Genomic DNA, 22436 nt, shown 5'->3' on the forward strand with positions numbered 1-22436 from the left:
ACTGAGCAATAATGAACTTCTGTCTGATAAAAGCGCAATTGATTCTTATTGGCTGTCAATGGTTTTCTTGTTAATCAGGTTTTCATCACAAGGTTGCAGAATTCACCTCAACCGTGTCTTTCATAATTCAAACAATTTAATTAAACAGAAAACATGCATGAGGCAAAAAATATTCCGCGGGTAATCTAGAGCCAGTGACATTATGCTTCACATCTGATTTGAACTGAGCATTAAAATAATTTTTTAAATCTGCATATTTCTCATTATTATTCATGTTGTGAACGTGCCATAAACCAAATTAGCAAACTCGTTATATTTGGGTGAGAGATTAAAGAGCCCCTATTATGGGTTTTTGAGAATGACCTTCCATGTAGTGTGTAACACAGCTCTAAGTGAAGTTAAATATTAAGCTAAGTCTTAAATCTGAAAGAGGACAGTGTTTAAAACTATTGATTAAATTATAAAAGAGTCAAATTGTAGTACTTCAAATTAATCTTCTTAATAACGAGTCTTTAGCTGTTTCGGCGTGACGTGGATACAAAACTCAAGCCCCACCCAGTTGTTGTGTGCACAAACCCGGGAAAATTTAAACCTGCGGTCTCACCCACTAGTACAGTAGAAAAGAGAAAAAGAGGCTAGACAAACACTGTAGCAGATGTCGGTTGAATCAACACTGTGCTCAGCTGGAAGTGTAAGGAAAAGTTAGTGACTGCTATTTTCTCTACCTAAAAGTGAAACTGTGAGTCCACATTGCATGCATATTAGACTGTTGTTGGAGACCATTTCAACCAAAAAATTATGCTATTTCATGTATAATAGGGTCTCTTTAAACATGAAAGTACATTTATGAAAGTGGTTTAATTTGTATGTAAAGTGTCCACGTTAATACTTCAACTAACTCTGAAATTTCTATCTTTTCCTACTTTCTGTCTTTATAAATCCAATTACAAACTGCACAAATGCATTTCAACATTGTTATTTTACTGGTTTCTAGGCATGCAAATTTTAGAACCTGCAACTTCCTTTTTAACTTTGCATTGGCACAAGTTTAGTCTGCCACAAAACTGTATTGCTAATGGTTATATTTTTTAAACTGGCAAAAAATAATCCAAAAACCAATTCAATTAAAAAAAAAAGACCTATAATGTTATCTACAACAGCTCCAGTACTCGAAACGCATTGTTCAAGACTTTGCATTTCCATTTGCATTGTAAACCACTAATTCAGACTACGACAGTAAAGCATTTGTCCTGGGCAGCAGACTGATTTGCATGTAGAAATGAGGGGAATTACACAAGCCACAAGTATTTATTGTTGTTGCTGCCAGTGATGGGAATAATATTATAAATAAATAATGTTATAAATAAATGGCGTTACTAATAGAATAATTTTTTTCAGAAATGACAAACAGAACAAATGACTCTTTACCCCGTTATAACGGCATTACTAACAATAAAATCTACAGTAATCATGGTGAGCGCGAAAGTGATTGACTTAAATTATACCAAGATTAACACATGATTGGACACTAGAAGAATTGTTAACTTACAGTATCTTGTGTAATCTCCAAATCAGAGTTTCAACCATGGAAAGATGTCAATGTTATTTTTTTATAATATAAAAATAATACTGTAATATTTATATTTATTAGACTTATTTGTTGACCAAGTATTGTTTGTGCAATAAATATTAAAAGTGTTAAGCCATCTATTGTGTTTTATTTTTATATATTATTCCACTATAGAAATTATTTATTTTCATTGGAGAAGTTCACACGTTCTTTGAGAGGAAGGGTGAATTATTTAAAAAGATTTGCAATCCGTTTTTTCCAATCCAATTGGGTGAGTGGGGGCCAAGTATACTTTACTTGCACTTTATTTGTTGCTTAGGCTACATAAAAACATAAATAAATAAATAAATATATAAATATATATATAAAATATAATATAAAATTTGATAGGTGACTCTTACATTGTCCCACAGCAACATTAATATAGTATAGAATAGTATACAATATATACAATATAATACAATTATACAATATAATACAATACAATAATAATAATAATAACAACAATGTATTACTGTCTATTAAATTCAACATGCAGTATGAAATATCGGGGGTCAAGTTTTTTGTTTTTAACATATACAGCATTTGTAAAGGGTAATACTTTATTTTTATGGTCTATTTGAGTATTAGTAGACTGTCTGCTTACTATCTGTTGATATTGTTCCTTCAACAGACATTTAACTGCCTATAAGAAACTTTGCAGGTACAACGTCAACTTACATTCACCCCAACCCTAACCTAACCGTCTACTTATAATCTAAAGAGAATTAGTTGCAATGTAACTTAAAATCAACAAACGGACCATCAAAATAAAGTGTGAGCGTTGTTATTTCTTTGAAGTAGCTAGTAACTTATTAATTTTAGTCAGAGCTCCCCAAACATTTTATCACTGCGGACCAGTCAACGCTTGACATTTTTACATTGGACCAGGGAGTTGGAGGGTTTCATAGGTTGCAAGGCGACGATCAAACGTATTCTCAGAGGATGACATGCTATGAAAGTCATGACATGCAGTGTGATCATGGCATTCATTCAACTGGGTGCATCTGGAAGGCGCCCCTAAAATGCCGCCATCATTTGTGATCTCCAGCAGTTGATCATCTTTTTGCAGAGACATGGTGGATTCACCTAATTTGTTGACAAATGGGTTGCGAATGGATTTCTTGGCAGTTTGCAGGTCCTTAACAGGGCCTTTTCTGCTTGGCAAAGAAACTTTCTAAAGACGTCTGTTTTTTACTCATTTTGCTGCTTGTAGGTGGAATTTGGGCACTCAAGTGACCGAAATGTAACTGAGAGAATATGGTCATTTATCAAAATAAAAGTTTTTTCAAAATAAAAGATTATTCGCACTCGGATCATAAATAAAGCTGAAATAATTCATGATTTCTTGTGTGGCCCGGTACCAACCGATCCATGGACTGGTAGTTGAGTTTAACTAACATGCCCAACCCTGGTTGTTGCTGTTTTTGACAATTTTTTAAAATTAATTACAGCATTTTAATCCGACTTCAGACATTCATTGTGATTTTAGATTAGCAATCAGTGTAAAAATCGATGTTTAAGGAAGAATTTATTTGACCCAAACAAGTGAGCATGAAACTACTGTTGACTGTAAAGAATCTTTGCAAACTTACTTTTCCTGTGCAAATACTCTGCCATTAAAGCGGCAACATGAACATTACACATGGCAGCCTGCGGAAATAGAAGAAAAAGAAAAACATAAGAGGCTTACAGGATCAAGAACACAAATCTCAGGCATTGACTGATTTTTACTAGAGTCTACTGATAATAATAACTGCCTTTTTTGTGTGTAACTTGTTTAATATTCAAGTGGATTTAGTACAAAACTGGTAAAAATATGTTTGCATGCCATTTTTATGTTTTAGAAGGCAATGTCCTTGCATGATCTTTCCCATACATGGGTATATTTCCTGCATGTGACTAAAATAGGAACACTTGAGAGCACTGGCCAAGATGTGACCTTTCCTCCAGTTCAATTCCTGTTTTTGGTCATAATGGGGGGAATGTATTTATATGAAGAAGCAAACATTGCTGCAAACCTAAAGATATCAGAAGAGCATATGAATACACGCGACTGCCAAACTGTTAAATAATTCATGACCAAGTAAATAATAAAAGTCCAGCAGAAGTCTCTAACTACAGTTAAAAGATTAAGGTTTGACATGCGCTCTTTCAGACAAAAGGGAGTGACAGGTGCTTAAATGATTGTTTGAATGATAACCAGAACGTTAAACCTAGGAGGTGCTTTCCAGATGGCACCATAAATCAGTTACGTGCATAACAGTTTTTTAAGGTAAACGTATTTTTGGTTGATAATCAGATGGTGTATTTGTGTGTATACTTCTACAGCAATATATTGTTAAATTATGCTAATAAGCTAATTATTATGCTAATATATTCATTAATTGAGACACAGATGTTGATAAAAGTAATTTAGACTTGTTGATGTTTTGGGAGTGGTGCTGTTTTTTTGATGGCATAAATTATTTTGTGGGAGATGATTATGAGCTTTGTAAACTTTTGTCAGGAAATCAGGTTGGGATCAGGTTTACTGTTCTGTCAAAATGTAATATTTATATGAAATGTCTTCTGTACTCCATTTTTTTATAACCCTGTAATATATTCAAAAAATGTTTTGCTGCTTGTTTAAACTACTTTTTAAAATGAGTTGAAATATTACAACAATTAAGGTTTTTTTGGGATAACTTAATTTTTTTAATTTTTTTCAATTGTTCAATCCACTTAAATTGACAAAAACAATTGAGTTAACTTCATTTTTTTTTTTTTTTTGAGAAAGCAACTATGGTTATATTTCTGCAAAAGAACTGCTGAGAATTTTAAGCTGGTGTAGAATGTTTTTTTTTTTTTTGCTGATATTATTGAAACTGCCAAATATTTGCAGTTCAGCAGCACAGCTCAATGGTTAGCACTGTCACCTCACTGCAAGGTCACTGGTTCAAGTTCCGGCTGGGCCAGTTAGCATTTCTGTGAAGAAGTTTGCATGTTCAGACTGTGTGTGAAAATAAGGGAGTGTTTGGGTGTTTCCCAGTACTGGGTTGCGGCTGAAAGGGCATCCGCTGCATCAAACATATACCAGAATAGTTGGTGATTCATTCTGCTGTGGTGAGCCCTCATAAATAAGAGACTAAGGGCGTACTCTCGCTAGGTACAGTTGCCTTGAACTGTGCTGAAGCATGATTGTCCCCCCTCCCTTCTCCCCCGATGGCCTGCACTCACATTGTGTCCGAGCCTGAGCATGCTTAAGTCATCGACAATGCACTGTTCAGTTTAACAGAAGAGCAGTGCTCTCGTTCAGCTCAGTGTCATTGCTTTAGTTATATTGTTTTAGTCGTTTGGAAGGCAGTGACATGCAGTCAAATATTTCGCTGGACAGATCAGCCACTTTTGACGCTCATAAATAATCATAAAGTCCTCTTGCTGCAGGTATTAGGAGGTTTGCTGAAGGTGCAGCTGTTGTGCAGTGAGGGGTTTGTGTCTTTAATAAACTATGACAGCATGAGTTTATTGAAAAGTTAGAATGATTAATAAATCCATATGAAACAGTTCCTTAAAAGTGATGTCTCGTCTTCAGTTTCGGGCTCATGACAATTATCAACTCGGGTACAGATTATGTAAGTTTGAACACCATTTTACATGACATTTATTGCTATACTACTGAAAGCAGCAGCAAATGATTTACCTCAGATCTTAAAAATAAAATAACTAACCTAGCAAATGTGTTGAAAATGAAAGAACAGAGTCTGTGAGTGCAACAACATCAGACACTCAGAAGTTTTATGTTAAATAGGTTAAATATGTATAAATTAAGGCAAAATGGTTGCTCAATGGTTAGCACAATTGCCTCACAGCAAGAAGGTCGCTGGTTCGAGTCCCGGGTGGGTCAGTTGGCATTTCTGTGTGGAATTTGCCTTTTCTCCCTATGTTTTCGTGGGTATGAGCTTTAAACTAAGACAGTGTGTAACATTTCCTTCTGTGTACTAATATTGGTCTTGTCAAATACCAATAAATAAAAAGTGGAAAATATTTATGCTAATAATATGTTTTAATATTTATATCAGGTGATAACATAGAATATTACAGATGAATGGGCTTGACAAACCACCTGTAGAAACCCTTCTCACTCGTGTAAAAAAAAAAAAAAAACTCTTCCTCCTAACTCTAGCACTCAATTCTCTGTGCACAAACTGTTCCTTTGTATAATTTGTAGCTCTTATGTGTATTGCCTCTTCTTGTTGAATTACTTGAAATACATTAATTGAATGCCTCCTCAACTGTAAAAAGACAAAACATTATGCTAAATGACTATGTAATTGTGATATTTAATAATTGATCAGGCTGCTACTAATGTTTTGATTTGTTTAATTTGATCCCTAAATATGTTGGGTTCTTCATCTCCTTCCCAATGATAGTAAGAGGCTTACTGTGGAGCTCAGCCAGCTTTCATTATAATAAAATTTCGCAACAGAGCAAACTCTGTGAACTTGTTTACGTGATGACAGCTCTATCCATTGTTACTGGAGCACTTTGCAATTTTAATATGTTTGTTTTTCTTTCTGCTATAAGCGAACCATCTGCCGTTTACACAATGCAAAGTGTTACTGTAGAAGTATCATCTGCAATGAAAGCACAAAGCCTAATATTTGTGCTACTTTTGAGAGCAATTAATCATTTAACGATTCATTAATCTTCAGTATGATGCAGGCCACAAAAATTAAGCATTGCCTGTTGAGTATCCTTTGCTTTAAACTTTAATATACTGTTGAATTAAAAGGTTTGTTAAAACTCGAGCTTTGTAAATTACTTTGAATAAAACAGCCTGCTACTGTAAAAGATGAAATGTAAGCTGTGAAATAAATCTCAAACTCAAATGACTCAGTGTATCTCTACTTGGTTGTTTATGATGAAAGAACTCATACAAAAGCATAAATCAGTCATTGAGCATGCACACATTCAACAAAATTGGCATTTTCTGGGTTTCTGCAGGTTTAATCAAGTCAAATTTAAGACCCGTTTACTACCATTACAAATTTAATTTAAATACTTAGACAGGTACATTATAAACACTAATGATTATTTGTAATGGCATTTGGTTGCCACAAAAAAATACATATATTTCTTAACAACATTTTTTAATGTGTCAAAATAAAGTCAAACTCTAGTTGGGTGCACTTTTTTTCCAACATAATATTTATTTTCTTTTTTTAATGATAAGTTTAACATTGTTAAAAGTATATTTATTATGGAGACAATGACATTAATAATGAAATATATACATTTGTTGGCTTTTGGTCCAAATTGATCGAGTATAATGCATCATGTAAAGTGATATGTTGTTCTGTTATTATCATGAGGAATTGTGTAAAAGTTTTCTAAAAGAAAGGAGAATAAATTAGCACTGCTTGAACTGACTCCGAAATGTTTTAGCTTTTTTTGTAATGGATTAATACGCATTGGTCTCAGTGTGCAAGGTTTGCTTACGTTACAAATTTTTTGCATATGAATACGAATGCACATAAACATGTCGGACTTCAGTGTGCTTTAGTGACAAAACAGCTATCAATAAGATATAAACACTGACACCAAAAACAGACAAAAGTTTCACAGGTAACAGGTCAAAGTGACTGACACAAAGTGAGGCTGAATTTATGTTTAAATGTGCAAAAAATGAACTTTATTTTACTTGTGTGATCAACTTAAATCAATAGCTGCTGGCAACTGTTTTGATGTAGATTAACTGGACTGGATCAGAAAAAAATTAGTGTCCCAAATGCCAGCTGCTGTTTTGAAACCAACTGACAAGTTAAGTGGACACACCTATAAAAAAAGAAAAGGTTTTGACAACTTAATAATGTTCACTACAGAAGCTGTTCCCATTTTAGATTGAAAAATAGAAGACCTAGAGTAATTATGATAAAAACATTACTATGAGGTGTTGTCACAATCCTCAAATTCTTAGAAGGGTTGGGTACCTAAACCTGGAGCCATTATAGCACCGGTACCTTTGTAACCGGTATGTACCGGACCGAAAGAGCATATGAATTTCCATGCCTAATTTCAGTGCCACTGGTGCTACGACAAGGACGTAAGAAGCATCAAGAGGTGCATCAAAGGCACACATAGGTACGCGTTGTCACACCATCTCTAAACATTTCATTCTAAACAACTTTGAGGAATACGGACAGGTGATGTCAGGCGTTTGTTCTTGTTGCTTAGGGAACGGACACACGCAACGAACGCAGTACAGGGAGTATGATCGCGTTCATCAAATTTGCTTAAACTAAGCAATCTAAGGCATATTTTACAAGCAATGATTCTGACACAGCAATGTGAAGCAGATGCGTGAACATTTGAGTTTACTCGCTTCATTCGCGCGTCAAACCCTGCTTCATTTGCGCGTCAAATTAACTTCAGAACAGACGTGGATTTGTGTGATGGGCAGGGCTTCTGTCTGCCCGGTGACTGTAGCTTCGTTGCTAAATGGCTAACATGGATTTTATGAAGAAAATAACAGTGTTTATGTGCTTTATGAAGGCTGAAAAACAGCGTTGATACATTTAGGGCCTTGTCTGAGTCCACTAGATCCTTTCAGAGGTGCATCCAGCTCTGAGAGCTCATAAACTCCTCCAGAAACTTAACCTGGATGATGGAGGCTTTCAGCGGTGCTTCAGATTGAGCCGAGGCCAGTTTGATGAACTATTGTTGGCGTCGGCAGGAGGATTACCCCGGGACACCAAGAACAAGCTCCTGATTGATTGACGCAGCGCGAATGTCCGTTTCAAGTTCAGACTTTTGAACTTGAGTGATTTGCGCGAAACACGCGTTAAGCACGTCATACTGGCAAAAACACTCAATTTGCGTCGCGCCATTCGCACGTATCATGCTATTCACATCATTTGCACTGCGCGTATCATGCCGCATGTTGTTTATTTGCATGTTTGCATTGACTTAACATGTAAATTACTCACGCTTGATGCGCATTCCATGTTAGGTGTGAACACAGCATAAGGGGGAAACACGTCAAACTTAATGAAACATTTGAGGCCTCATGGAATCGACTTAAGGGCAAAAGAATGCACTCTAAATGTCTCTAAACGTTTGCGACATTATCTGGCACTTTTAATGAGTACCTACTGTACATGGATACCAATGCTTCGATTTTATTATGATTAAGACAATACTCCGATTAAGTCTCTAGACTACGATGTAAACTGATTTTTGATTACCTTAAAAGACCACAGACACCCGCGTCTGAATAAAATGTTCCTGAATAAAAGGAACGCCCAAAATTACATGACACTCTGGAGGAAACATGGATAGCCTGGTGACACAATGACGTTAATCGATTTATTACGACGGGATCATGAAAGGAACATTAAAAAAGCAACTCATATAAACACCTTAATTATAATTAATTATCTTATTCAGATTAGGGTAAATCATTAGAAAATTGATAAACATGTAAACATAGTCACAAGCCCCAACCCTAGAGAGAGAAAAAACAAAACAAAAAAACAAGTTCAGTATTTTGATGACAGCCTTTCCACAGGTTAGTAGTAAGCTAATGTAATTTCATAACGCAAATCTTAAATATATATATATATATATATATATATATATATATATATATATATATATATATATATATATATATATATATATATATATATATAAATATATATATATAAATATATATATATATATATATATATATATATATAATTTCTAGAGTCATCCACCATAATTTTATGGCTCAAATGTATCAGTTCATGCACCTTTTTGGCACCGGTACTGTTTTAAAAGTATTGATTTAGCACTGATATCAAAATGCCCCCAAATGATACCCAACCCTAATTCTTAGACACTCAAACTCTTTGTCGCATACAGTCTGTGTTTACTGGAATATTTAACAGCAATATTTAACATATTTAATCAATCATATTTTCATAAATGTACACTCGAAATATCATAAAATTACTTAAACCACGCAACAGCAGTGGCAATTTTGGATCAAAATGACCTGTACCTATATATGGGAGAATTTACATATTTTTTCTCTCAAATTCATGCAAATTTCCGCACCGAAAATATACACGGTTTTGTCGAATTGATGCAAATTTATAACCAATAAAGTGAAGACCGAACAAAACAATGAATTGCATCATGATAAACATCTGAAAACAAACATTGAGGATGTTTCCTCTGAAATTTTCACCATCGAGCAGATGATATGATCTTCACCCAGCGTGAAGAGCGACATTCGATATATATAATGTACTCGCACAGCTTCAGGGTGTGACTTAGAATTAGCCCGAGGCAGCATGATTGACATCTCATACTAATTTAGAACGAGTTGACACCAAAACAAGTTTCACATGAACGTGGATGATGCTTTCTATTCTAATGCACCTGTACTAACAATAAAACAACATTGGCATCACGTGATGCATACCTCAGAAAAGTCCCCGTTCTTGCTGTGCGCTCGTGCCATGCTGTCAAGCCAGGTCCGTCTGAGCTCTGGAGTGCTGGCATAGGATCGGGCGAGACTGTACTGCAGGTCGAGCAGCATTTCTGGGTCTTTTTCATGCTCGCGCATCTGAGCTGTGGCCATCAGCACTGTACGTATCCGCATGGTCAGGCCCTTCACTTCTGATGGAAATGTTGTGGTCTGTGGAGAAGGTTTCATGTTATTAAAATATTTACGGAGGGAGGAATTAATAATAGAGAAACTGATTGTTGTGGACTGCTTGCCTTCATAATTTTATCACTGTTGGCGAAGTTGTTGATGATGGAGAGTGACTCCTGGAAACGCGAGCTGCCGGTTAGCGCCACATCAGCGATAAGCTGACTCACTGCGATGATAATCTAATGATCAGAGAGAGAAAATAAAGGAAAGATCAGCACTGGAAATGTTTCAGAAATATTGTTGGCTCACATACTATACATAAAATTAATGTGATTTAAACTCACATTAAAATGATCTGGGTGATATTTCATACTTTGGAAAAAAAAACTTTAACATATCAGCCACTCCAAACCCTCCTAACAGTACTGTTTGGAATTCCTTTCTGGCCAAATTTGCACTCAACAACACAGAACATTGTTACTTGCACCACATTATTGGCTAGGAGGCTTACAATGCATTGAAAAGAATTCATAGCACTTTTTCAGCTTTTTTTTTTTTTTTTTTTTACAAAAAAGCAAAATAAGTTACAGCCTTATTCCAAAATGGATTTAATTCATTTTAATTCCTCAAAACTCTACACACAATACTCTATAATGACAATTTGAAAAAAGAATTTATTACAAATAAAAAACCTGAAAAATCACATGTAAATACATATACACAGCCTTAAGTGAAAACAAACACCTCCACCTTCATATATCAGATGGATAAAAGAAATATTTTTGTTTAAAGTTGAAAAAAAAAGGGTTTTCATTAAGTCTTTAAAACATTTTTTCCCACAAAACATGGAAACCTTTGTTGAATTATACTGACGGTACTGATCTTGAAGCCGAAGAGGAATAAAGCATTTTTATTATTTGTTTATTAATATTATTATTGTATTGCATTGGTAGCAGAGAGAGGGGAAGGATCCGGGAATCAAACTCGGGTCGCCATGAGCACCTTAGTGCTTTCTATATGTCAATGCACAGTACCACTAGGCTTTTGGCATCAACCATTTACTGTTTTTTAATAACTACATTGTTTTTATGGCCATTAGGTCTTTGTTGTGAAAAAGCATTACAGTGCAATACTTATTTTTGTATGTATGTGATGTATCTGATGATGTTTCCTCTTCCATTTATTATTTCCTGTAGAATTTATGTCTTTAAAATAATCTATGAAGGTTGCCAGATTTTATGGAATTTTTCTTTTTTTTATTTTTTTTTAGGGAGAATCCGATTTTCTCCAGTTTAAAATCTTTTATAACATCCCTCATTAGAAGTACCTGTATACATGCAGGAGGAGCTTTCTGTTTTCAATTTAATCATATTAATGGGCACCTATGATGAAAATCATCATTTGTAAGCTGTTTGGACAGAACTGTGTGTATGTATAGTGTGTCTACTGTCATGTTGGAGTTATAGAAACACAAGTCTCTTTTTAAAATTTCCTGACTTTAAAATAGGTTGTTACAACTCTCAGTGATTTTTCACTCTCAGTAAAGTTGAAAATGTTTTTAAATTAGAGCATGTTCACGCTATATAACTCTTAACGATATAAGCAACTTTTTTTTTGTTGTCATTGTGATTATACGTAAATAAAAGTTACTTTATAAATGACAAAAAAGACAAAGCTGTTTTTCTCTTTTTGAAAGGGATAGTTCACCCAAAAATGAAATTTTACTTTCTATTTACTGATCCTGAAGTGGTTCCAAACCTTTATAGGCTGCTTTTTCTTGTTAAACACAAAATAAGATGTTTTGAAGAAAGCTAAAAACCTGTAACCGCTGACTTCCACGGTAGTGGAATACCAAAACTTCTTCAAAACATCTTCTTTTGTGTTCAGCAGAAGACAGTCTTAAAGGTTGGAAACAAGCAGAGGATGACTAAAAAATGACAAAAAGATTTTTTTATTTTATTTTGTGGCAACTATCCCTTTAAATTGATGAAAGCATGAAAAGTGAAAGCTTAATTGTTAAACCTTTTAAGCTTTCACTCTTGTCTGAACAACCAAATTTAATGCAGTTTTTTTATATTATCAGGAAATGAATCTAAACACGTTTGTCAGCTGCACTAAACCACATCTACACATTGCTTTCAATCCAGAAAGCATTAAATGTGTCAATCAAAATCATGATCTGGAAAATCATCATTCATTCAGAGAATCATTCATTAGTTTAATTCTTTGAACTGTAAGCTATGCCTTTTGTTTGCTTCATATCAATCACTTCTAAATCCTGAATGTCACAAGAATGCATTTGTGACCTTTTAGTTAATTTTCCTAAAATTATTAACAATCTTGCTCTGATCTAAACATGTCAGACATAAAGAGGGTGGCCAGTTTTGCCAAGGGTCAATTGTGTGTATTTAGGTTATATAAAATGCTAGCTATAAAACTAAGGGGTCAGTCATTTGATTTCAGAAATGTTGCCATTATATACAGTGGGGAAAATAAGTATTGAGCACGTCATGATTTTTCCTAGGAATAATATTTCTAGAGGAGCTGTTAACATGGAATTAAACCAGATTTTGGTAAAAGTCCAAACAATACAAACATAAAAATAAAACAAAAAGAAACAGGGGAAAGTACTGAACTATTGAGACCTATTTAATACTTCATATAAAGTCTTTTTTTGGTGATGGCAGCTTAAAGACGCCTCTCATATGGAGAATGAAGTCATGCAAGACATGCATTGCTCAGGGGTGAGTTTTTTTTACAGACATCAACAGAGTGTAAAACTCTTGATGGTTCTGTGGGTCTCATCTATCAAATCTGATCATTATTGTGTATTCTCTATTGGATTCAATTCAGGTTATTGGCTGGGCCATTCTACAGCTTGATTTTCTTTCTCTAAAACAGTTTAAGAGTTTTCTTGGCTTTGTTTTGGATCATTGTCTTGCTAAAATCTGCTTCGGACTAAAGCAGCTAATATTCATTTACAATAAGGAAGGGCAGAGTGCTGCTGAAAAACTACTGAGACATTTCAGCTGCTGTCTGGGCTTTCATTGCTTTTCTATGCTTCCCTTTCTTCATGTGTTCAATACTTTTTCCCGGTGTCATTTCCTTTTATTACGCATAATTTTATTTGTAAACTAATCAGATTTGTTTTCTTTGAATTTATGGATTGTTACCAACATCTGGTGAAAATTGCAGGTCAACAGCAGCTGAAATGGGGACGTGTTCAATACTTATTTTCCCCGCTGTATGTTTCAGATGTGATGAATATGATGTATTCATGGAAAGTTTGTTGTTTTAAGTTAGTCAATTCAGCATGAAATGTGAGTTCATAAACCCCCTCGAGGCCTCAATTGCTAAATAACTGCAGCTAAGGAAAGCGCCTAAAGTTTCACTCTTTTCATACTCACAGAGTGAAAGTGTCACATAATAAAGCAAGTTTGTAAATAAGTGTAAACAACTGTGAAATGACGTGTATGAGGATGCCGTGTATTGAGTAGTACAGGTGCAGATGCCAAGTGAGAGAGTGGCATTCAGTTTAAGTTCAAACAACAAGTGAATGTGGCTGGACCAGTCCCACTGGCACCATCAGCTTTTATTCCAGCATGAAGACTGTATCGCGTGTTTACGCACTTTCAGAAAGCCTTTTATGCACTTGACAAGAGCACATAAAAGAAAACAAGACACACACACACACACACACACACACACACACACACACACACACACACACACACACATAGATGCACACATACAAACACAGACGCACATGCGCATACAAACACACATGTACACAGATGCTTGGATTTAGGCTCATGACACGTCAGATGAAGAATATTTCAGATTCCTAATCAGCACAAACAATAATTCACTTCAATGTGACTTACTCCACGTCTTTTAATTCCATTTCTGTTTAGTTTGATTATGACCTGAATCGTATGAAATTAATTAAAAATCACTGTTTACATCGTACACTCTTAATCAGAGTATTGTCTTAATCGTAATAAAAATCGTAGTATTGGTGTCCATGTAAACGTAATTTCATTGCAGCAATTACATGACAGGGTGAGTTGCGGTCTTTACATGTCTGCACTGCACTTCAATAATGCCACTAAAAAAGGAAATACTCCACGTGTCTCAATCCAAAATCTGTTTAGTTCGATTATGACTTTATTATGTCAGAATATGGTCATCAAAAATCTGTTTACATTGTAGACTCTTAATCACGTTAAAATTGAGGTATTGGTGTCCATATAAACATACTGATCGTGTTAATGCCCTTATTCAAGCAGAACTTTTAATAGTTTGTGTTCGTGTGTTTGTGTTCATGTTATGCATGCAAACAGACGATGGCGGATACAAATTCTCAAGAAACAGGCCACCTCAGCAGTCAGACACTACTGGGTGTTATTTACTAGCTTTTTATCCATGCCCCCCGTGACAAACTCGGAGGTACTAGATAAGAGAATAGTCATTGTTACACACTCGCATCAAAAATGTGCTCTCTTGCTTGAAGCCATTGACATTTGTTTGTCGTCAAACACCTGACAACTGGCCTCTGTACGTCCTGTTGCAAAATGTAGCGGAAAGTACTGCAAAACGATAATAGTTTAATGTGTGTACGTATCTATACTGCACTTTAATAATGCGACTAAAAAAGGAATACTCCATATTCAGGGCTTGGCCTTAACTTTTTTGATCACCAGCCACTGTGGCTGGTAGTTTTTTCAATGTTACTAGCCACTCAACATTTTCACAAGCCACAATTCTGTTTTTGGGAAAATATATTTGCATAAATTTGACGTTGGCATGGTAAAATTATTTGATTTTAATTATGTGTTAAGTCCATTTAACTTTTTTTTTTATTTCACATGACTTTTTAGGGCTCAATACTAAGGATTTGCCCTTTTTTTCCCTGGCCACACCAAACTTATTATTTTCTTGCCACAATTTTTTTTAAATGTGTCAAAACAAGCTGAATATAGTTGTATACATGCACCTTTTATTCAACAAAAATGTTCTGTAAAACATTATATTAAAAAAAAACTATACATAGTAGTTTGTCCTGGCTAATCTCCTATTAAAGCAATGTTATTGTAAAGGATGATAATTAAAACATATTGACGAAAATAACTGCAAGCAAAAGAAAGCAGGTGAAAAACATGCTGTGTGCAATAGTGAAAGGATGACCACGTGCACATCAACAGCTGCTGCTTACCAAAAATCTGGAGATCTCTTGAAAGCAACATCACTGTGGATGCACGAGCGCTGCTTTTTTCCAAGCTATTTCAAAAAGAAACCATCTCACCAGCTGCGTTTCCAGACACGGTTGTTTTGTGAAAAGAAATGGGAGCCTTTAAGCACTCATGCGCATCACATCAGCTGTGCCTCGCTCACAACGTCACCATGCACTTGATCATCCTCTTATTCGGTGTTCACCTGCTTTCTTTTGCTCGTATGAACAGTCATCAATCATCCTGCTTCTCAGTTTTAAGAGCACATTTGAACCCATATTTACAAACTGTCTTAAAGAAAAATTTGAATCTTAAGGGACGAGGCAGCTCTGGCAACTTAAAAATTATTTTCAACAGGCTGTCTTACCCGCAACAGATTAATTTTACCCGCATTTGGCGGGTGCTAATGTCAAGCCCTGTCCACATGTCTTAATTTATGTTTAGTTTGATTATGACTTTAGACAGATTAAGGTAATCAAAAATCGCTGTTTACATGGACTCTTAATCAGAGTATTGCATTAATCACTGTAATATTAGTCACTGTATTAATTTACTGTATTAAAATCAAAGTATTGTTGCCCATGTAAATGTAATGATTGAGTAAACGCCCTTGTAAGAATCTTCCGCAAGCTCATGAATCACCCCTTGTGTGCTCGAAACGTGCAACTTCTCAAATAGCCACGCCGTATTTTTACACTACTCCCCCTTATTACTCAATACACCTCCTCCACATTCACATGGTCTTTTATCGCAAATTATTAGGCAACAGTTCACGATTTAAAAACAAGGAGACGATGAACAAAATAAACGATGGGTCATGGAAATTAAGGAATAAAAGAAAACAAGCATAAGTTCACAGATGGGAAACATTAGTCTCCTTGGATTATTTTACAAACTAATGCAATACAGTTGAATGAAAGTCTTATTTTATACCTGTAAATGCACACGCAGAAAGCTCTTCCTCTTTGTGTAGTCAAAATTGTGTCTCATGAGCAGGTAAAGAAGGGCAGACGCCTCCCCTCGCAGGACACTTAGTTTTGACATACAGCACTTCAAGACCTCATAACACAGCGAGCCGCATAGCACTACACGGCCTTTAAAAAGGGGAACCTGGAACTGAAGTAGAAACAAACACATCAGTGTAGGTCAATTCTACAACATCCTGACATTCTCTCACACTTTATTCTGTGTTATGATTGGCCTCAATTAACACTGGTTATCTGAAAACAAAACAAAAAAGAAAAATGATTAACTAATTATTAAAGATTATTTAAAAACAAATAACAAAACTAAAATAAAATAAAAGTAAATAAAAAAAAAAAATCAAATAAAATAATTAATTAAATTGATAAAAAAATTTACAAAATAAATGTAAATTAAACAAATTTAAAAATAAATAATATAATAAAATGAAAATTAAATTAAAAAGACAAAATTTAAATATAAAATTTGAAATAAATTTAAATAAAATCAATTAAAACTAAATGATAATAACCTTAAATAAAATAAAAAAGTTATTAATTAATTAAAAAACAAATAACAAAACTAAAATAAATGTGAATCAAATAATTAAATTAATCAAATCAAATAAAAATGTATTAAATAGATTAAAAAATTAAACAAAATAAATATGAATTAATCGAATTTAAAGATAAATAGCATAATAAATGTAAAATTTAATTAAAATAAAATAAAACTAAAATATTTTTTTTAAATCAAATCAATAATAAATTAATAAAATACAACTAAAAGAAAAACAAAATAAAAATAAAAATGTTAATTAAATAAATTTAGAAATAAATAAAACCAAGCTAAAATAAACATAAATCAAATAAATAAAAAACAGAGCTTTTCTATTAAATTATTTTAAAAATAAATAACAAAACAAATATAAAATAAATGTAATTCAAATCAATAAAAAATAAAAAATAAAAAACTTTATTAAATAACAAGAGTAAAAATAAAAATGTTCATTAAATGAATTTTAAAATAAATAAAACTAAAATAAATGTATATCAAATCAATAAAAAAAATTTAATAAAGTTTTAATTTAAATTAATTCAAAAATGTAATTAAATAAAACAAATAAATGTAAATCAAATTAATTTAAAAATAATAATAAAGCTAAAATAAAATAAAAAAAATAAATAAATGAAATGTGTTAATACTAATTGGGACTGGAATTTCATGAGGCTAAGTAAATAATTGATTCCTAAATGTTGTGTTAAACTTGTTTTGACATTTATCACATTTGATTCTAATAAAACAATCTCTAATCATAAGTTCTGTCACAAAATATATGTCAAACACTATATTTTTTCGGTATAGCATGTTAAAGTTCAGTCTTGAAAAATGAGAGTATAACTGCTAATTAAACAAAGACTAAATGCTTTATTTTCTTTATTAGTCCAGATTAAAAGAACCAAGACAAACAATCTACAAGTGTGAAGTCAACCTTAATTGTTTGTGAAATATACAGATCTCACCTTGACGATAAAAGCTCGCAGAGAGGCAAAGATGTGTTTGATTGCGGTTTCTGATTGTCCGACTTTCAGTAAAGTGAGGTATGTGTCAAAGATCTTCGTCATCAGAGCGTTGTGACCATCACTGTCCAGCAGCTGATTCTGTCAGAATACATTAATCACATCATCAGCACTGAAACGCTGAACTCTGAAGGACAGATCTGCAGATAGTTTACCTTGAAGCTCTGAGTGAAAAGAGAGAGGACGTCCAGCACTGTCAGACAGACCTCCGTCGACGTATTGCCCTCCAGCAAAGACTGATGATTGATCTCTGCTTCTGTGGGACCTCCAGCTGAAAAACAGCAGAGTGTACTAATCTGACTGTCTGCAAAGTAAAGGACGTTCAGATTTTATATTATGATGACTGTTAAATGCATCGTAACAGTCTTGTGAAAAGAGTCCATTGCTTTATACCATTTATAAATCTTAGTTAGCATGAACTAAAATTTAAAAATGTAATATCATGCAATAGAGCTGCTAGTGTATACCTTTTATGTATGAATAGCAAACAAAATGTAAACAAGTAAAAATCTAAAATATAAATTGCATGATTGACCATGAAGGCATTTTTAAAGTAAAACTTCAACATAAATAGTTGGCAGAGGTAAAATATCTTGGGTAATTTTTAGCACAGCATCATGGGTACTGTAGTTTTTCTGCACAAGAGTTTTCCATTAAACACGACGGTTTTAATAATCTGAATTAACGTTAACAGATGAGTTCAGCAAAAGCATGTGCACTTTAAAAAGCCATTAAATTTACTTTTAAAAAGCGAACAAACCTGTTGTACCTTGAAACTGTTAAGTTGACAACTTAATCTTTCTAATTATGCACATAATTGTGTGCGTCATATATCATCAAAAGTATTAAGTTAAAAATAATGTATTGTTCTCTGCATTTTTGGATAAAATATAGCGTTTTTGATTAAATCTATCTACATTCAAGCCGTGATAAAGCAAAACAAAACATGAAGACAGAATAAAAGTTTTATTTGTTTAAAAGCAGAGTCTTGGTGATTATTTTGATATATAACGTAGTCATAAAGTGTATACCTAAAAAATATTCTGAGGCCTGAAATACCAAAAAAAAAAGAAAAAAAAAAGACCAACAATTAAGAATGCATGATTACATGGCGTCACAAAATTATAATGGAAGTCAATGGGGCAAAAACAGCCACCAACATAACCAACGGGTAGTAAATTTGCTATTTTGTGTGTATTGTCAAGTTTTTGAACATTTTCAAAGCATTTTCACAAAATATGTGTCAAAATAAGATTTGTCGCCGAAAATCGTTCCATTTGCAGAAACATAGAGAAGGCTGTGGCCAAATTAAGACTAAAAATCACCCCAGAGTGGATGAAAACATCCCCAAGAACACACAAGGGTAAACATTGGTAATTGTCAAACATTATTTTCCCTATGCCAAGTTGTTTAGGTTCAAAAATTGTAAGGGTTTAGGAGCAAATAGATTACCCATGTTCAGAGATAATTACAGGTGTCCACAATGCTGAACTGCTGCAGCTTGGCCTGGTTAAAACTGTGAGTTTACTCATTTCTTTAAGTAAAGTCAACTAATCGAATTTGAAAGTGTACAATCAATCAAGAATGTGTTCATCTTGCCAAATTAAGGGTGCTTTCACACCTGTGAATCGATTCAGTTGTTCTAAAATACAGATTACAATTGTTCCATTGTTGCTCTTTGCTCTTAAAGCGGTTCACTTTCAAACTGCAAAGTTTCTAATCGGACCAAAAGAGCTAAAACAAGTCACGTGCGAGTAAACTGGTCAGAGTGTCAGGGTTTATTTTGCAGCGTCCCGCTAAGCTGACAGGAGAGGTGGTGGTTTGGTGGTGATTGACAGGGTGCGCGTGCGACGTGTCTGAGGAGAGACGCGGTGGGCAGGGGTGGGAAAGGTGCGCGACGATGCCTATTTGAGGACCGGGAGGGAGACGCGAGATTACCGGGAGATCATTGCGGGCATCCAGAGACTCGCAAAACTTCCCACCCTACTCATAATTCTCTCTTCATTTAGTTGTAAGCCTATTACATATCCCTAAAACACTGTAAAATAACCGCGCTCGAATCGGATCGCTTTCTCACTGCACTCGAACCGCTCCAGGGTTCGTTTCAATCGAGCCGAGACCACCTCATTCAAGCGATCTCGGAGCGATTACTTTGGCGCGGAACAGAGCGCGATTGCCCTGTTCACATATGCCATACGAACCGCGCTAACTGGGCAAACGAGATACGTTCCGAAACAAAAGTGTAGGTGTGAAAGCACCCTAACATAAACTGCAGATCGCTAGCAGTGTGAGTTCCAACAAGGATGCAGGAAGGGATATAACTGTCCACAGCAAGACCATCGAAAAGGGGTCCCACACGGAAAGCTTTGATCCAAGACATGTAATGCATTTTAGAATTGTAAACATAGGTTTAAATCAGTGTACGCACACCGGCACCACAAGTCAGCAGCTATTTGCGGTGTCCAGCTACGACTCACGACACTGTTCATATTTCTGCCGTGCCACAGAGCGCCATCTTAATAACTTCATTTGAAATGACATGTGAATATGCGCCTGTGCTTTAGTTTTGTAGATCAGTGCCTGCAGAAAAAAGAACATTACGCCAACATTATCTGCACAAAAGCTAAAAGCTTTATGAACCTTTTGCTGACAGCGATGAATGTTTACGCCTGACAATAGGTTTTGATCTTTGGTTTCATTCCATAATACTGGACTTATTTTTCAACGAAAGCTTGAACTTTTGAAGAAAAGTGTCTAAAGAGTGTAATGAGGAGTTTTATTGTCTTAGAACATCTATAATAAGTACAAAAAAATAAAGATACTATTTTGAGGATTTTGTCTATTGCAGGCTATTTTTAGATCGTAACTCCTGCAGATAACAAGGGACCACTGTATTATATTGAGTAAATTTGAGTGTATTACTGAGTTTTTGAAAAAATTCAAAGTATTTTCCAAAGCACATGTCAAAATAAGATTCTGCACCAAAATTATTTCCATTTGCTGATACACAGACAAAGTTGTGGCCAAATTAGGACTCCAAATCTCCATGAAACCATCCCCAACAGCACACAACTGTTAAATCTTTATTGGTAATAGTCAGAAATAATTCTCCCTATGCCAATCTTTTTAATCTTCTAAAATATGAAAGGTTCAAGAGCACACAGATTACCCATGTTCAGAGTCAATGAGGTGTCCATAGTGCTGAACTGCTGCAGCTTGGCCTGCATTAAGCTGGCTCGTCCTCGCAGAACCGGCATGGTCTGAGATTTTCTCTCAGGGGAGAAGAGTTTTGACACCCACGGCTCCTGGCTTCTAAACAACACACATAAACAAACAAAGACATCCACAACAGCTCTAATCTTGGTACTGTACCAGCGGGTTTGTAATGTAATGTAAAGATCTGGTTTTGATAACAGGATAACAGGGAACAGATCATCCCATTTGTGGTTCATGTAAATGTGTGTGATCTGAATGCGGTTGACTCTCTAATGGGAAACATGCAGTTGTTGAGTCCTTATCAAACATACCGGCTGATGTTTCGCCTGCCCACATAGCGGAACTGGATTATGCAGATCCTACAGATGCAGAAAACAGAAAAAAATAAAGAGAAAATGAACACCAAGAGAAAATGAACAGACTAAACAGACGTGTGAAGGTCATGATGGTTCAGCTAAAAGATTCAGTTTATATTTTCAAGCACTTCTCTGAAAGCACAAAAATTTAAAAAATATGCAGTTGTTTCAAACTACAAAAGCATGTGCCAAATTGTGTTGGTAATGAGGCTCAAAATTCAACTAGTGATTTAATGTATAGTTCCTACATTAGTTTTTTTTTTTCAAAAATGACTTAAGAAAGTATTAATTTTGAAAGCAAATTTTGATTTAGTTTTGTTCTGTCTTTTGATTCAAATTCCATTTTATTTTTAGTCATATTTTAGTCTTCTGAATCATTTTAGTTTTAGTCTAGTTTTAGTCGACTAAATCTACTCTAGCTGACTAAAATATATTTGGTTTAAAATTTTACATACATTTATTTATACAAATTATTCTAACTTAAAATGAAATAAAACAGACTGATTAAATGAATGCTGTGAATACTTATGTACATGTGATTTTTCAGTTTTTTTTATTTGTAATAAATTTGCTACAATTTCAAAAACTCCTTTTTTTCACATTGTCATTATGGGGTATTGAGTGTAGGATTATGAGAAAATAAATGAATTTAATCCATTTTGAAATAAGGCTGTAACATAATAAAATGTGGAAAAAGTGAAGCACTAGAAATACTTCTGGATGCACTGAATATGGAATATAGCTTTTTCTTTGAAGGCTAAAAATTAGACGCACATTACTTATTTATATCGTAATTAATATGTAAAATTCTGTGTCAGCAAGCAATCCACATGTAAGAACAATAGCCTACTGAAT

General features: G+C 34.4%; 1 protein-coding gene across 5 annotated transcripts in view; it reads right to left on the bottom strand.

Moving 5' to 3' along the window:
• Nucleotides 1–22436, bottom strand: part of dock11 (dedicator of cytokinesis 11) — a 152593-nt gene that overhangs the window by 28285 nt on the left and 101872 nt on the right. For all 5 annotated transcript variants that reach the window (XR_012382568.1, XR_012382567.1, XM_073907182.1 and 2 more), the window contains 8 exons: nt 21537–21584; nt 21179–21321; nt 18165–18280; nt 17953–18090; nt 16400–16582; nt 10361–10474; nt 10062–10277; nt 3205–3262 (listed from right to left, as the gene is read on the bottom strand). Coding sequence is in view for 3 of the 5 variants with exons in the window: in XM_073907182.1 (XP_073763283.1) it covers nt 3205–3262; nt 10062–10277; nt 10361–10474; nt 16400–16582; nt 17953–18090; nt 18165–18280; nt 21179–21321; nt 21537–21584 (1016 nt within the window). In the remaining 2 variants the exon portion in view is untranslated. The remainder of the gene's footprint in view (nt 1–3204; nt 3263–10061; nt 10278–10360; nt 10475–16399; nt 16583–17952; nt 18091–18164; nt 18281–21178; nt 21322–21536; nt 21585–22436) is intronic.

This window comes from Danio rerio, chromosome 7 (genome assembly GCF_049306965.1).
Source record: "Danio rerio strain Tuebingen ecotype United States chromosome 7, GRCz12tu, whole genome shotgun sequence".
NCBI classification, from domain to species: Eukaryota; Metazoa; Chordata; class Actinopteri; order Cypriniformes; family Danionidae; genus Danio; species Danio rerio.